Raw genomic sequence first — 15,853 nt, forward strand, 5'->3', positions numbered from 1 at the left:
AAACGGACAGCTTGTCTATTTTCGTCCGACCCGCTGGACGGATAGCGAACATATCACCATCCATCTGTTTTCAGCGGGTCTTGTTGGATCAGATGCCAGATGGGTATGTCAGCAGACATGTCCACTGACATCCACCTCCCCATAGAGGAGAATGAGAGATCAGGTCTGCCTGAAAAACGGATCATTCCGGTCATGTGAAAGGGGCCTTAAGGCTCCTTTCACACGGGCTTTCCGATTAGGTCCGTCTGTCAAGTTTTTCAGGCGGATCTGATCAGATACTCCATGTACCTCTATGGAGCAGCGGATGTCAGCAGTGACATCTCCGCTGACACCCGCTGCTCTCCGATCCAATGTGGTGTGTGAAATCCAGACGGGTGGAAACCCTATTTTCCAGGCAGTCCGTTTTCATCTGATCTCCCATAGAGGAGAGTGGGGATCTGACAGGTCTGTCTCTGCAAAGTAAGCAGAGATGGACCTGTCATCCTCCTGCTCAGCGGGGATCGGCGGATTGATCCCCGATGAGCAAAAACGGAGTCCGCTGGGCAGAAAGCCTGTGTGAAAGGACCCTTTGAAAAGATTGTAAAAAACACTGTGCAAAAAAATACAATCAAAACACAGTATTTGGCATTAATTGTAAACACCATTTTGAGTTTAGCAAGGTTTTTATTAACAGAGATTTGACACTGCACTGCCTCCTTTAGTTTTCTTTAAAACAGACAACCTAGCTATTCTTTCATCCCACCCGGCTGGAAAACATTCCTGGGAGAACACTGCATGTTCTGATCAAAGGTTTGGTCAACATTAGTTGTAGATCACCCCAAGTGCATGCAAGCATTTATAGTTGATACATTTTTTTTTTTATTATAGAGAGCTTAGGATAATGACTGCTTACTTTGGGGTTGATTTAGCAAAACTGGAGAGCGCAAAATCTGGTGCAGCAGTGCATTCTGGCCAAACAGCTTCTAACTTCAGCTTGTTCAATTAAGCTTTGACAAAAAAAAAAAAAAAAAAACCCGGAAGCCGATTGGTTTCTATGCAGAGCTGCACCAGATTTTGCACTCTATTTTTAGTAAATCAACCCCTTTGTGACTGACATGCTGTCTTGGACACAGCACATACTATCCTATAAACAAGCATAACAGTAGGTGCATGGAGATCTATGCAGCCAGCGGCCTGTCATTGATTTCAACATGCTTCCTGCACAGGTCTGCAGAGAACACCTATGCACCTTGCCCCAATGGTGTGTATGGATCAATATTCCTATGTGAAAGAGCCCTTAAAATGAGAAGTATGGGGTTATTGCACATTTCAATCAGCCTAGGTGGATGCAACATCGTTCCGAAGCTGCATCTGCCCCCCAGCGCCTTTACACTGAGAACCGAGCAATCGAACACCACCGATTGCTCAGTTCTGACAGCTACTGAGCAAAAAGCTGCTGCCTGTCAGTCAACAACTCTCCGCTCTGCCCCCTCCTCACTCACTGGAGCGCAGGGCTGTGGAGGGCCAGGGAGCGGCCGGCTCAGGCTCTTAGCGGCTAGCCAAGAGTCTGTGCCGGGTGTCAGTCCAGGCACCTGGCCGATCCCGACTCCATGGTCGCAATGACACGGTGCCTGGACCGACATCTGCAGAGAGCAGACTTCAGCCCGCTTTCTGGCGAAAATGGGTCACAGAGTTCAAAACGAACTGCACTCCTGTGATCCATAGGAGATGTACAGCCAAACAAACTTTGGGAACAGTGGAATTTGCCTCCTTAACGACCAGGCCATTTTTTGAGATTCAGCACTGCGTTACTTTACCAGAATCTGATGACCAACCCCTCCCACCTTTATACAGATAGAAGTGTGAGTGACATCACTGCGTCCTGTGTGAGACTAATACCACCGCTACTGACTGCTAGGGCCTGCAAAGGGCCCCTCATCACAGGCCAAAGGGCCACATGTGTCTGCAGGTTGGGCACCAAGGATCCAGTCACACCCTTCAGTGGAGGATTGTCTGGCTGAATGGGAGGTTTTGGTGTGAAGTTACATCTGCTACAAAATCTTCACCTGAACATCCGTTGTTTGCCTACCCTTTCGGATCATCTATCCACAATTTAACAAGCTGGTTCGACACAAGTGCTATATGGCACTCTGAGTCCTACCGTTCTGGTGAGCATAATACATCTCCATTTTTTGGTGTTGGGATCCATTGAGCATTTGATCATCACCGTATTGGACAGCCATGTCACATATACACTTGGGATCGTTGTTTTCATGTTTATCTTAACACATTTTGGACTATATTATTTGGACTCACCATTATTGATTAATATAAATTTAGAATTATTCACTTTCATCTGGTTTCTTCATTGTATTCACATTTTAATGTTCACTAGCGCTGCACTTTTTTGGATTTTCTCTGTATCACAATTTTTTGTCAGTTGTTTTGTGTAGCAGCTCCTTTACGGTTAGCGCAATATTTTCTCTTTTCTTGTTTATACATTACTACAGTAATCAGTAGGGATGCACCGAAATGAAATTCTTGGCCGAAGCCGAATAATAAAATGTTTGGCCGAATACCGAACGCGGTGTTTCACATTTTTTCCATTTATTGTGCCAATTTTTTGTCCTCTCTTGTCCTCTAGTGTCTCTCTCTCTCTCTCTTGTCCTCTCATGTCTCTCTCTCTTGTCCTCTCATGTCTCCCTCTCTCTCTCGTCCTCTCTCTCTCTCGTCCTCTCATGTCTCTCTCTCTCCCTAAATGTTACTGTAGGGAATGGGATTCAGTGCACACTGCAGCCTTGTACCATAGGGTTAATGTTAGTGACACTGTAGGGATTGGGAAGGATGCTGGGAATGGAAATCAGGAAGCATGCAGGCAGCCTTGTAAATTTTAATTGCAGATACAGGGCACTGGGCAGGTCAGGGTTAATGTGGTAACATCAAATTACTCCGTGACAGTCAGTCAGTGTCAGTGTGGACTCGAACAGATTATACAGTCTCTCATAGTGGTGGTAGTAGGAGGCTGGAGGTGGACTAGTAGGAGCCTGGAAAGGAGCACAGCCGCATACATACATTACTCACTCGTGCACTGCAGCCCGCCCCACACATTCAGTGAGTCTTACTCTCCTCCCTAGTTTTTTCAATGGCACATTCAGGAAGCCAATCACGCCGTGAGTAGCGGCACAGCGGAACCAATCAGGTGTGCAGGCACGCGTGATTGGTTCGCTGTGCAGCTAATCACGGCGTGATTGGCTTCCTGAATGTGCCATTGAAAAAACTAGGGAGGAGAGTAAGACTCACTGAATGTGTGGGGCGGGCTGCAGTGCACGAGTGAGTAATGTAATGTATGCTCACCGCTGAAGTGTCCCGGCTTCACGGAAGTCTGTGAGTCCTCCTGTCCTCCGAGTCCCTTCCCCCTGTAAATATCGTGACCTCGGCGATATGAATATCGCCTACGGCCACAGAACGATAGTCGATATCATATCGACTATCGTTCAGCCCTATTATTCGGCACAAAATTATTCGGCCTTTTGACTTATTCGGCCGAACACCGAAAGTGCTATTTTTTCTATTTTCGGCCGAACAATGTTCGGCCGCCGAACATTCGGTGCATCCCTAGTAATCAGTGCTAAAAATATGCACTGTTACTGTAATAATGACACTGGCAGGGAAGGGGATAACCTAGGGGTGATCAAAGGGTTAAGTGTGAGCCTAGGGGGCGTTTAACTGTATGGGGGATGAGCTGGTGAAATGATCAGAGATGTTTACAGCAGACCGTCATTCTCTCTCAGCAGGGAGCGATCGCGGGTGTGCCCGAGCCGCTGCTCTGTGTCAATTCAGACATGGAGCCGCGAGCCCCCCCCCCTCCTCCTCCTCCTCATTGGCTCACTGACTGATTGACAGTAGCAGGAGCCAATGGTGCCCGCTGCTGCCTCAGCCAATAGGGAGGGAGAGTTCTGGACAGCTGAGGCGGTCCTGCACATCGCTGGATTGAGATGGTGCTCAAGTATGTATAAGGGGGGCTGCTGCCCACAGGTTTTTTTCTTTTTATTGCACAGACTGCATTAAGATAGAAAAAACCTTCTGCCTTTAAAACCACTTTAAAGCAGAGGAAAGATTAAAGAGGAAGTGAACTCTCTTTTTTCTTGTACCTTCAGGTAAGCCTATAATAAGGCTCATCTGTAGGGACTGTGAATATCTCCTAAGTTTAAGAAATATTCAGAGTGCATACAGCCGATGACGTCATCAGCGCATGCGCTTCGAAGGTCCAGCTTACCGTGCCGGACATTCAGAGCCCGTGTGGCAAACAGGCGACTCCCACTCAGCGAACCTGGAAGAAACACCAGGGAAGATGTCAGCCGTCTCAGCGGTGTGCAGGGATCACAGACAGCTTTGTTCTAGGGCAGGGATCCTCAAACTACGGCCCTCCAGCTGTTGCGGAACTACACATCCCATGAGGCATTGTAAAACTCTGACATGCCCAGACATGACGGGAATTGTAGTTCCTGAACAACTAGTTTGAAGACCCCTGTTCTAGGGTAAGGCTTTCATAATGAGCTAGTGCGATTCATACTAGCTCATTATGCCTTTGTCTTACAGGGGTTTTTTTTCCCCCCAGGTTTACAACCTCTAATGATGATTTGCAGCAACAATTTTAGGTTTACCAATACCAGATCACTGATTGAAGAGAGACTAACCACTTTTTACAAAAAAACAAAAGCTGCGGATATGGTATAAATACAGACACTACACAGGTCCACATTCCTGTATCAACAGTTTCAGTTTGTGTTGAAACAAAGGTACGAAATATGGCATTGCACAGGTAAATGCATGACCTCTGTCTGTAATGTAGGACTTGACAATTCTTGTGAAGAAACAACATATCCCACAAGTCCTGGATCTCTCAGTTTAGTATTGGTGCAGGTGACAGCTAAACAGTAAATTAGATCAGACATGGCCACAAACTGCAAAGCATTCACAGATACACAGAGAGCTCACTCATGGAGTGTTGCAGTGATAATGTTATGAAACACAGAAAGGGTGAGGAAGCATTCATTAGATGCTGTGTGACCCATAACAGGAACTCACCCATCCCCTTTGCGCATAGTGACAAGCTAGGTGCAGAAACACAAGGACATTGGTCCACAGACAGGATAACTAATCAGCAATGAAACTAAACTACAGCCACAAGATGTAAGCCTATCATTACAAGGTAAAAAAAACAACATAGTAAAAATAATCATACTAATACCAAGTTAAAACCAAAAAAACTTTTGAAAGGATACTCGTTTGCTACCTGCCATGACCTCTGCCTGCACACAACTACTCTTTGTCTATTGTGAAAAGTCTCTGCACCCATCTGTCTTAGCAACCCCTTAGTGGGGCGAGTCAGACAGCTGCGACCTGGTGCTAGTTTGCAGTAAAAGAAAACTGGGGATCACTAGGGTTTGTGGCCCATCTCCACCACCAGGAGCTCTGGTGAAGACCAACTGGTACTTAGACTCCTGTCTATGGGGGCACCATAACAGTTAACAAGCTTCAGCATCTCCGCTCGCAGCTGCTGCAAGTATTCAACCCTTTAAAAAAACAACCTTAAAAAAAATTATATTTTTTATATGTAAACGCATGTGTCAGGGGCGCCTACCCATGAAAACGTTGACTGTGATACACATCGCTGCACATACCAGAGTGAGAGCAATAGTTATAGCACAAGTCCTCCTCCATAAACACTAAATTGATACCTATAGAGGGATTTTGACGCGGTTTGACATGTTGGGTATCTATTTACTCGGTGCAACCTCGTCTTTTAGATTTTACTAAAAATGTGGGTAGTTTGTGTTGGTTTCCCAGAAAGTCAATCTAGTGTCTTTTATGAAATTTTCCATTTCCTAGACCTTTGCAGTAATACAGCATGACATAAAAAACTGGAACTACAACCATTTATTTCTCTAGGGTGTCTGCTTTTACCAAAATATATAATGTTTGGGCATGTATATTCTTCAGGCCTAAAATAAATTTTTAAAAACGTGCAGAAAAAAAATGCAAAAATGGCTTCAGCAGTGAAAGGGTTAAGTTAGTTGATTACTTAAAGAAGACCTTTGCCCTAAGGCCCCTTTCACACACTCCGTCCGTTGGACGGAGTCTGTTTCTCAGCGGGGGATCGATCCGCTGATCCCCCGCTGAGCAGGAGGATGACAGCTGTGTCTCCGCGCTGTGTGCAGAGACACAGCTGTCAGTTCCCCATGCATCTCTATGGGGGAAATCGGATGGGAACGGACCGTCGGTCCATTCTCATCTGATCCGATCCGCTGGACGGATGGAAAAAAGGGTTTCCATCCGTCCAGATTTGACGGATCGGATGTCAGCGGACATGTCTCCGCTGACATCCGATGCCCCACAGGGAAGCATGGGGGGACCGTTCAGATCCGCCAAAAAAACGGACAGGCGGATCTGAACGGTCCACCTGTGTGAAAGAGCCCTAAGGCAACTGTGAAGTTGTTCCATCAATGTAGTCCAGTGGTCCTCAACCCTGGCCTACAGGGCCCACTAACAGGCCAGGTTTGCAAGATAACTGAAATACATCACAGGTGATATAATTTGCTGCTCAGTGATTGCAGTACTCTAGTCTGCATTTCCCCAAGGTAATACTTAAGATCGGGCCTATTAGTGGGCCCTGAGGACCGGAGTTGAGGACCACTGCTGTAGACTATAAGAGCAGGAAGAGGGATGAGCAGGGCTGCAGCCAGGCACAGCGCTGGACTTTTTTTTTTTTTTGGGGGGGGCGGGCGGGCGTAAAAAACCTTTTGCCTTTACAATCACTTTAAAATTCAGCCCAAACTTTCTTTTAGTCAATGATAAAAAGTGGAGAGGCTGAATCTTGGGTTTCCACAGATGACACTGTACTCTTGGGAAAATTGAAAATTTCCCCTCATTTCCTGTTTCAGTGACCACCCAGGGCCATCAGTAAAAATCTGCTACAGCATCCCTTCCTTTCTTATGCCCCATACACACGTGCAGATTATCTGCAGACTTACCAAAACCATATAATATGAGGTCAAACCTAAACACTTTCAATTTGTATGTAATCCGGCAGGCCCTTGCACTACATAGAAAAGGTAAGTCTGCAGACAAAAGTCTGCAGATAATCTGCAGGTGTGTATGGGGCATAATACTATTAAAAAAATATATCTTTACATGGAATACCACTTCAACAAATATGGCCATTAAATTATGCACATAATCTGTAGAAAAAACAAGGATTCAGTAACACTATCTTACTTTTAAACTTAAAGCATAACTCCGGGAAAAAAAGAAAAAAAAAAAAAAAAAAACTTTACCCATGCAGTGGGGCTGTGCATGCACTGCATGGGTTAACTACTAACGGAGAGAACCAAGATATACTAACCTGATCCCGTTGACTCCTGCCCCACCCCAGCCCCTCTGGTCTAGCGGTCTTGTGCAGTGAACTGTTCCTGACGTCATTCTGTCCAGAGCAGGTGCCATAGACCAGGAACAATCCACCGTTGGACCGCGGGGGAGCGCTGTTTTTAGGAGGATCGAAGGATCGAGCGAGTATAAGATTTCTGCTCACCCCTAGGCAAAACAAGCAGTTGACGAGCACAGCCCCACTGCATGTGGAAAAACATTTTTTTTTGCCTTGAGTTGGGCTTTAAGTAGGAGGCAATAGCTGCCAAACAATTACCACAGAACCAAACAGACATGGAACTATACAGTGGGTACGGAAAGTATTCAGACCCCCTTAAATTTTTCACTCTTTGTTATATTGCAGCCATTTGCTAAAATCATTTAAGTTCATTCTTCTTCCTCATGAATGTACACATAGCAGCCCATACTGCCGGAAAAACACAGAATTGTTGACATTGTTGCAGATTTATTAAAAAAAAAAACTGAAATATCACATGGTCCTAAGTATTCAGACCCTTTGCTGTGACACTCATATATTTAACTCAGGTGCTTTCCATTTCTTCTGATCATCCTTGAGATAGTTCTACACCTTCATTTGAGTCCAGCTGTGTTTGATTATACTGATTGGACTTGATTAGGAAAGCCACACACCTGTCTATATAAGACCTTCCAGATCACAATGCATGTCAGAGCAAATGAGAATCATGAGGTCAAAGGAACTGCCTGAAGAACTCAGAGACAGAATTGTGGCAAGGCACAGATCTGGCCAAGGTTATAAAAAGATTTCTGCTGCACTTAAGGTTCCTAGGAGCACAGTGGCCTCCATAATCCTCAAATGGAAGACGTTTGGGACGACCAGAACCCTTCCTAGAGCTGGCCGTCCGGCCAAACTGAGCTATCAGGGGAGAAGAGCCTTGGTGAGAGAGGTAAAGAAGAACCCAAAGATCACTGTGGCTGAGCTCCAGAGATGCAGTCAGGAGATGGGAGAAAGTTGTAGAAAGTCAACCATCACTGCAGCCCTCCACCAGTCGGGGCTTTATGGCAGAGTGGCCCGACGGAAGCCTCTCCTCAGTGTAAGACACATGAAAGCCCGCATGGAGTTTGCTAAAAAAACACCTGAAGGACTCCAAGATGGTGAGAAATAAGATTCTCTGGTCTGATGAGACCAAAATAGAACTTTTTGGCCTTAATTCTAAGCGGTATGTGTGGCGAAAACCAGGCACTGCTCATCACCTGTCCAATACAGTCCCAACAGTGAAGCATGGTGGTGGCAGCATCATGCTGTGGGGGTGTTTTTCAGCTGCAGGGACAGGACGACTGGTTGCAATCGAGGGAAAGATGAATGCGGCCAAGTACAGGGATATCCTGGACAAAAACCTTCTCCAGAGTGCTCTGGACCTCAGACTGGGCCGAAGGTTTACCTTCCAACAAGACAATGACCCTAAGCACACAGCTAAAATAACGAAGGAGTGGCTTCACAACAACTCCGTGACTGTTCTTGAATGGCCCAGCCAGAGCCCTGACTTAAACCCAATTGAGCATCTCTGGAGAGACCTAAAAATGGCTGTCCACCAACGTTTACCATCCAACCTGACAGAACTGGAGAGGATCTGCAAGGAGGAATGGCAGAGGATCTCCAAATCCAGGTGTGAAAGACTTGTTGCATCTTTCCCAAAAAGACTCCTGGCTGTATTAGATCAAAAGGGGGCTTCTACTAAATACTGAGCAAAGGGTCTGAATACTTAGGACCATGTGATATTTCAGTTTTTCTTTTTTAATAAATCTACAACAATGTCAACAATTCTGTGTTTTTCTGTCAGTATGGGGTGCTATGTGTACATTCATGAGGAAGAAGAATGAACTTAAATGATTTTAGCAAATGGCTGCAATATAACAGAGTGAAAAATGTAAGGGGGTCTGAATACTTTCCGTACCCACTGTATGTTCATATCCTTTCATGTGATAGCCTAGCCAAAATTATGAACACTAGTCTACCGCAAAACATGCAACTACAGTACTGCAGATTCCAACTACACAAGAAAATGTAAGGAGCGTGATCAAACACTTGATCTCAATCCACAGAAAACCTTAGATCATGTCTCAGCAAAGTGTTAATCAGTTAATGAAGGCTGCACATTACTAATTTAAATGGGAGATTCAAGTCAGCACACACTGCAATGACTGCCTTGGCCAGTCTGACCTATCATGAACTTGCATAGCTGAAACGTCAGACAGTTTACATATAAACATACTGCACATACTTGTAACATGTTCATGTCATTTTAACCTGAACAAGACCAGATATAGCTGCAAGTAGAAGAAGATATTATGAACAGGCTTTTTCATGTTTTGGTGTTAAACAGGTTTAAAAACCCTTAAAGAGAAAGTAAACCCTCCTTTGCAATTTGTACCTATAGGTAAGCCTATGATAAGCCTACCTATAGGTACTGTAAATATCTCCTAAACTTGTACCGATTAGGAGATATTTACCTTACATGCAGCCAGCGACATCACTGGCACATGCGCTCTGAGGGAACGGCCGCTCGTGCCTTTCTTTCAGAGCCCTGTGCCATGACCGTCGGCTCATGCGCAGGAGTGACATCATCGTGGCTCCAGCCAATCAGATGGCCTGATGCCGCGATCCCAGAAGAAGGGCGACCGAACATGTCACCCGTGAGTGAGGTGAGCGTGCGGCACTGCTGGGCTTCGTTCTAAGGTAAGTATTCGTTCTAAGGTAAGTATTTCATAATGAGCTAGTATGCGATGCCTGGACTTGAAGCAATACCTGTGTAATCTTAAGGTCTCTGGACCTCAAAACACATCAAAGGACCAAAAGTAGTGCAGGGACTACTAGAAGTCGCACAGATATGAACGGTACTAATTGGAAATCATGGAGTACGACTTGTCATGTGACTTTGCAGTCCTAAGTAGCAGGACAAGTCACACAACTGCGAAAGGGGCCTAAACCCAAAACAGTAAATGCAGTCAAGCATGCTTGTTATTAGGGATGCACCGTAATGAAAATTCTGGGCCGAAACCGAAATTGCAGGATGCCCTTGGCCGAAACCGAAAATGACTTTTTTTCCCCCAAATAATTTTAAAATAGATAGAACAGTGGCATACACCAAAAACAGGCAGGCGTACACTTGTAGCTGCCACCCTGTCACAGTATAGTGGTTAATTTAATTACCAATGGTATTAGTATTATGCAGCATGAGGGGGTTAATGTATTGTCACTGCTGGTCACTGATGCATTAGTGACCGACCAGTGGCAGTTAATTAACCCCTTTGTGCTGCATTAGTGCAACCAGTATCAGTGTTAATTAACACTGGTTGCACTGATAATGATTGCACTAATGCAGCACAAAGGAGTTAATTAACTGCCATTCATCAGTGACATTACATTAACCCCTCATGCTGCATAATACAAATATCATTGGTAAGCTCACCTCAGCGTCCCCCCTAAGCGTCCCTCACCATCCCAATGCAATCTCCTTACTTTCACTCGGCTCCTCCTGTGTCCTTCCTTTCAAAAAACCTGCCTCTGGCCGGCAGCCCGCCTCCCGGTGATGTCACTACTACTGCGATCTGTGCATGAATGAACTAACACACCGGGCGGGCGGGCGAGCGGCCACTAATAGCTGTAACTATGTGAGTGCTTCACTTCACTTCCCTGTCAGGCATGTATCTCCGCTGACAGGGAAGTGAAGCACTCACATAGTTATAGCTATTAGCAGCCGCTCGCCCACCCTACCCGCCCAGTGTGTCAGTTTTTTTAAACCCGCGCTGCACCCGCGGCAGCCATCTTTAGTATCGGCATATTTAATCCATTTTCGGCCGAAATGGAATAAGCCCATTTTCGGCCGAAAATTTTGGTGGCCGAAATTTCGGTGCATCGCTACTTGTTATACTTACTGTGGAATCTAAGGGGTTAATCCTGCACATTGTGTAAAAAGGCTGTTTGATCCTGTCTTCTCTAATCCTCCCCTCCACTGTCACCAATCCATCTCCTGACAAGACAGAGCCCTTGGAGTCACTCTATACATGCTCTGTTTGGTGTGTATTGCTAGAGAGTTTTTTTTTTTTTTCTCAGGAGGGTGCATGTGATCAGCACGGGGAGGATAGAACGTGAAAGGCAATGTGTCTCCATCTGATAAAGTTATTGAGTTGTACATAATAGCCCAACACTTGGGCAAGCTAAACCGTGAGCTTTAGCTGGCTCTGGAGAACAATGGGAAGGAAGCAAAAGAGGAAAAGTGCCACTAAGCGTAGTAGGACAGGTAGATTTTTATTGCACCCTTTATCAGGACTACTCATATAAATGGGCTAAAATCAGGCTAATTAATGGTGAGAGTTCCAGGACGCCATGGGAAGTATCCGCTGGTAGCACTCTGGGGAACGCCATGGAGACCCAGGAGAAGAAGAGGAAAGTCTGTTGTGTGGCTTCTCCCGCTGAGGTGGAACGCAGCGTGGACTGCAGGGCAGCATTAGGCATGCAGATGTCACAGGACTCAGGGGCATTCTGGGTCCTGCGACGTGTACACGCCTAACGCTGCCCTGTGGATCATGCTGCGTTCCAATGCGGCAGAAACAACACAGCCGACTTCCTTTTCATCTTCTGGGTCTCCACAGTGTCCCCCAGAGCGCTACCAGCGGATACTTCCCACAGCGTGCTGGACCTCTCACCATTAATTAGCCTGATTTTAACCCATTTATGTGAGTAGCCCTGATTAGGAGTGCAATTAAAATCTACCTGTCCTACTATGCTTAGTGACGTTTTTCCTCTTCTGCTTTCTCTGCATGTGATCAGCACAGGGCTAATCAGCACCGTCCAGACAGAATGTCAGGGGATCTGCAGTCTCATCGGACAGTCAGAGGAGAATGAAAACTCCTCCTACAAGCTTTAACCAGACACTGATAGAAGTCGCAAAACTGCTGATGAGAAAAGGTATTTAACACTTTATATTTACTAAAATAATTACATTTCCATGTTGTGTGTACTGTGGGAGATCAGATATAGCGTCCTGGGTTTAGTAACACTAAGTTCATAGATTCACAGCAAGGTCTTCCTCCAGCGTTGTGTCTAGGCCTCTGATGCCTCCGGGGAAATCGGACGTGGATAGCAGGGTAGGATTGCCACCTCATCCCTTTAAGCCAGGGCACACAGGTTCTGTGGCTGATTAAGGTGGTAATTAAACTCACTTGGTGCCGTATGTGCATTATATTAGCCTCAGAACCTGTGTCTTGGATTAAAGGGATGAGGTGGCAACCCTAGAGCAGGGTGACATCAGTCTTACCTGGGCAAGCTGGACCAATGTGCCACTAAAGAAAGAAATTGTTGGCCATTTTAGGTTTGGTGGGTGAGAAATGAAGGTTGGCTTTATTGTAATGGCTGTGAGAAGGAAGGCCACACTACTCCTTTAGAATGACAGGAATACATTGTATTATCCATGTAGTATATGAAGGTAGAGGCCATTGATGAGCCATGACAGGGCTGCCATCAGGAAGCAGTGCACAGCCTCTGCCCTATCACACACTTTCCTGTAACCAGTATGAACACACAAGGGCCCCTGTGTCCCCGACTCACCCCGGGCCTCTGGGCTGGGATACAGCTTCTCAGCTTTACTCAGGAATTTTCGGGCCTTCTCCGGGTGCCCAGTCAGTAGCGCAGTCTTGGCGATCAGTAAACACCGATTGGCCTCATCCTTATTACTCTCCATGATCCCGGGGCTCCTCTACCCCTCCAGCCCCGGCACTGAGCTCATACAGTGACAGCACACAGCGACAGAGGGGAGGGCTAACGTATACCGGCCCCTCCTTTCAAGAAAAAAAAAAAACCTTCGGCATTCCGCCATCTTTGTACACCCAGCGCTAATGTATACCGAACAAAACTTGACGCCGCCATCTTTGTATACCCAGGGATAATGTATACGGGGACCCCCCCTTAAAGAAAGACCTTCCACCGCCATCTTTGTATACCCAAAAATAATGTATGCAGATCCTTAAAAAAAAAAAACCTTCCGCTGCCGCCATCTTAGTACACCCAAAACACCGGAAATGTTCTTCCTCTGACAGACACGTAGACGTCATGGATCCGCACACCACGCCCCCGTCCTCGGGGCGGAGCGGGTTCTATCCAGTAGCATTAAGCGAAGTTATTATTATAGGAGGGTGACACCCCTAGTCCGCTTATGTTACCTCACAGAGCGGTCATAGAGTTTGTACAGTGCTTTGCACTCTCAGCCAAACTATCTCTGTCTATCTGTGTTTTTCCTTTCCTCCCCTCTCCACTCACTCATCCCTTATTGGCCAGCACTGTCCAGCTGGGCAAAGGAAAATGTCTCCTCAGAGTGCTGAGCCTGCGCTCATTTTAACCACTTGAGCTGCGGAAGGTTTTACCCCCTTCATCAACAGGCCATTTTTTTTGCTATTCAGCACTGCGCTACTTTACTTGCCAACCACCAGCAGTACATATACTGCGGCAAGTCGGCTCTATTGCGTGAAATTACGTACCTGTAGCCGGTGAGGGCACGTGCCGATTGGCCAGAGGGGTAGCGAATCAACATGTTAGCGCTAGCGAGTTAGTTGCTGTCCCAAGTAGGTTAGGGTACCCGCCACCCCCCAATAAAGATTTAGCCCCCTGATCACCCCCAGTTAACCCCTACACCCCCTGTCACATTGCACACAATATACAGTATATAACAGTTTTCTATATTTCTGTAATAGTGTGACTTGTGACTTGGTTTAGCGATAGCGACCGTTACTTTTAGGCTTAGGATACCCGTCAGCCCCCCGAATAAAGATTTAAACCCCGAATCCCCCACTGATCACCCCCGGTTAACCCCTTCACCCCCTGTCATATTGCACACTATATACAAGTATATAGCGGTTTTCTGTATTTCTGTAATAGTGTGATTGTGACATGATTTAGCGCTAGTGAGTTAGTTTCTGTCCCAAGTAGGTTAGGGTACCCGCCACCCCCCAATAAAGATTTAACCCCCTGATCACCCCCAGTTAACCCCTACACCCCCTGTCACATTGCACATGATATACAGTATATAACAGTTTTCTATATTTCTGTAATAGTGACTTTGTTTAGCGCTAGCGACCGTTACTTTTAGGGTTAGGATACCCGTCAGCCCCCCGAATAAAGATTTAAACCCCGAATCCCCCACTGATCACCCCCGGTTAACCCCTTCACCCCCTGTCATATTGCACACTATATACAAGTATATAGCGGTTTTCTGTATTTCTGTAATAGTGTGATTGTGACATGATTTAGCGCTAGTGAGTTAGTTTCTGTCCCAAGTAGGTTAGGGTACCCGCCACCCCCCAATAAAGATTTAACCCCCTGATCACCCCCAGTTAACCCCTACACCCCTGTCACATTGCACATGATATACAGTATATAACAGTTTTCTATATTTCTGTAATAGTGACTTTGTTTAGCGCTAGCGACCGTTACTTTTAGGGTTAGGATACCCGTCAGCCCCCCGAATAAAGATTTAAACCCCGAATCCCCCACTGATCACCCCCAGTTAACCCCTTCACCCCCTGTCACATTGCACACTATATACAAGTATATAGCGGTTTTCTGTATTTCTGTAATAGTGTGATTGTGACTTGATTTAGCGCTAGCGAGTTAGTTTCTGTCCCAAGTAGATTTAGGGTACCCACCATCCCCCCAATAAAGATTTAACCCCCTGATCACCCCCAGTTAACCCCTTCATTGCCCTGTCACTTATAGTGTAGTTTTTTTTTTTCTGATCACTATTAGTGTCACAGGTGAATTTAGTTAGCGCTAACGTCAGTCTAGTACAGCGCAGATCCCCGCCGCACATCTAAAAATATAATTTACCCTTTGATTGCCAGTAACACACACACCTCCATTACTAGCAGGATCAGTAACGACACCTGCCAGCACCTGCGTTTAGCCCCTCCAGCCCACCCCACCCCGCCCAGGCAAGTGCAGTAATCAATAGATTACTGTCACTTCCAAAAACACAACACACGAAACTGTAGCGTTAGAGTCAGGCCTGATCCCTGCTAGCACTAGCAGTTTTTTGTAGCGTTTGAAATGGTCCTCTACAACCAGATGCTTTTTTACCGGTAAGTCACACTAGTGTACCTGTAAATTTAGTGGCTAAAATGTCCAAACGGTGGTACAGTAGTGAAGAGCCCTACAGCATACTGACCATGTCAGATGAGAGCAATGGGGAAGCCTCACTGGCAGAATCAGGGTCAGTATACAAGCCTGTAGACAGCAGTGGCTCCCTGGAGTTGCTGAGGTGCAGAGATCGCAGGGTGCTCGTATGGAGCAGAGAGCCAGTACTAGTGCTGCTCACACTTCTGGTGAACTGGCAAGCACCAGCGGCCTAGTACACCCTGGTCGTAGACAAACCAGCACTGCAGTAAAGCCCCGTACACACACGCAGATCGTCGTCATACA

General features: G+C 46.2%; 1 protein-coding gene across 1 annotated transcript in view; it reads right to left on the bottom strand.

Moving 5' to 3' along the window:
• Positions 1-13,139, bottom strand: part of DNAJB14 (DnaJ heat shock protein family (Hsp40) member B14) — a 60,071-nt gene extending 46,932 nt beyond the window's left edge. Inside the window, exon 1 of the mRNA XM_082243199.1 lies at positions 12,992-13,139. Coding sequence (XP_082099325.1) covers positions 12,992-13,124 — 133 coding nt within the window. The 5' untranslated portion in view covers positions 13,125-13,139. The remainder of the gene's footprint in view (positions 1-12,991) is intronic.
• Between the last annotated feature and the right edge of the window lie 2,714 nt (positions 13,140-15,853).

The sequence above is a fragment of the Pelophylax lessonae genome, assembly GCF_965119305.1.
Source record: "Pelophylax lessonae genome assembly, chromosome: 1".
Lineage (NCBI taxonomy): Eukaryota > Metazoa > Chordata > Amphibia > Anura > Ranidae > Pelophylax > Pelophylax lessonae.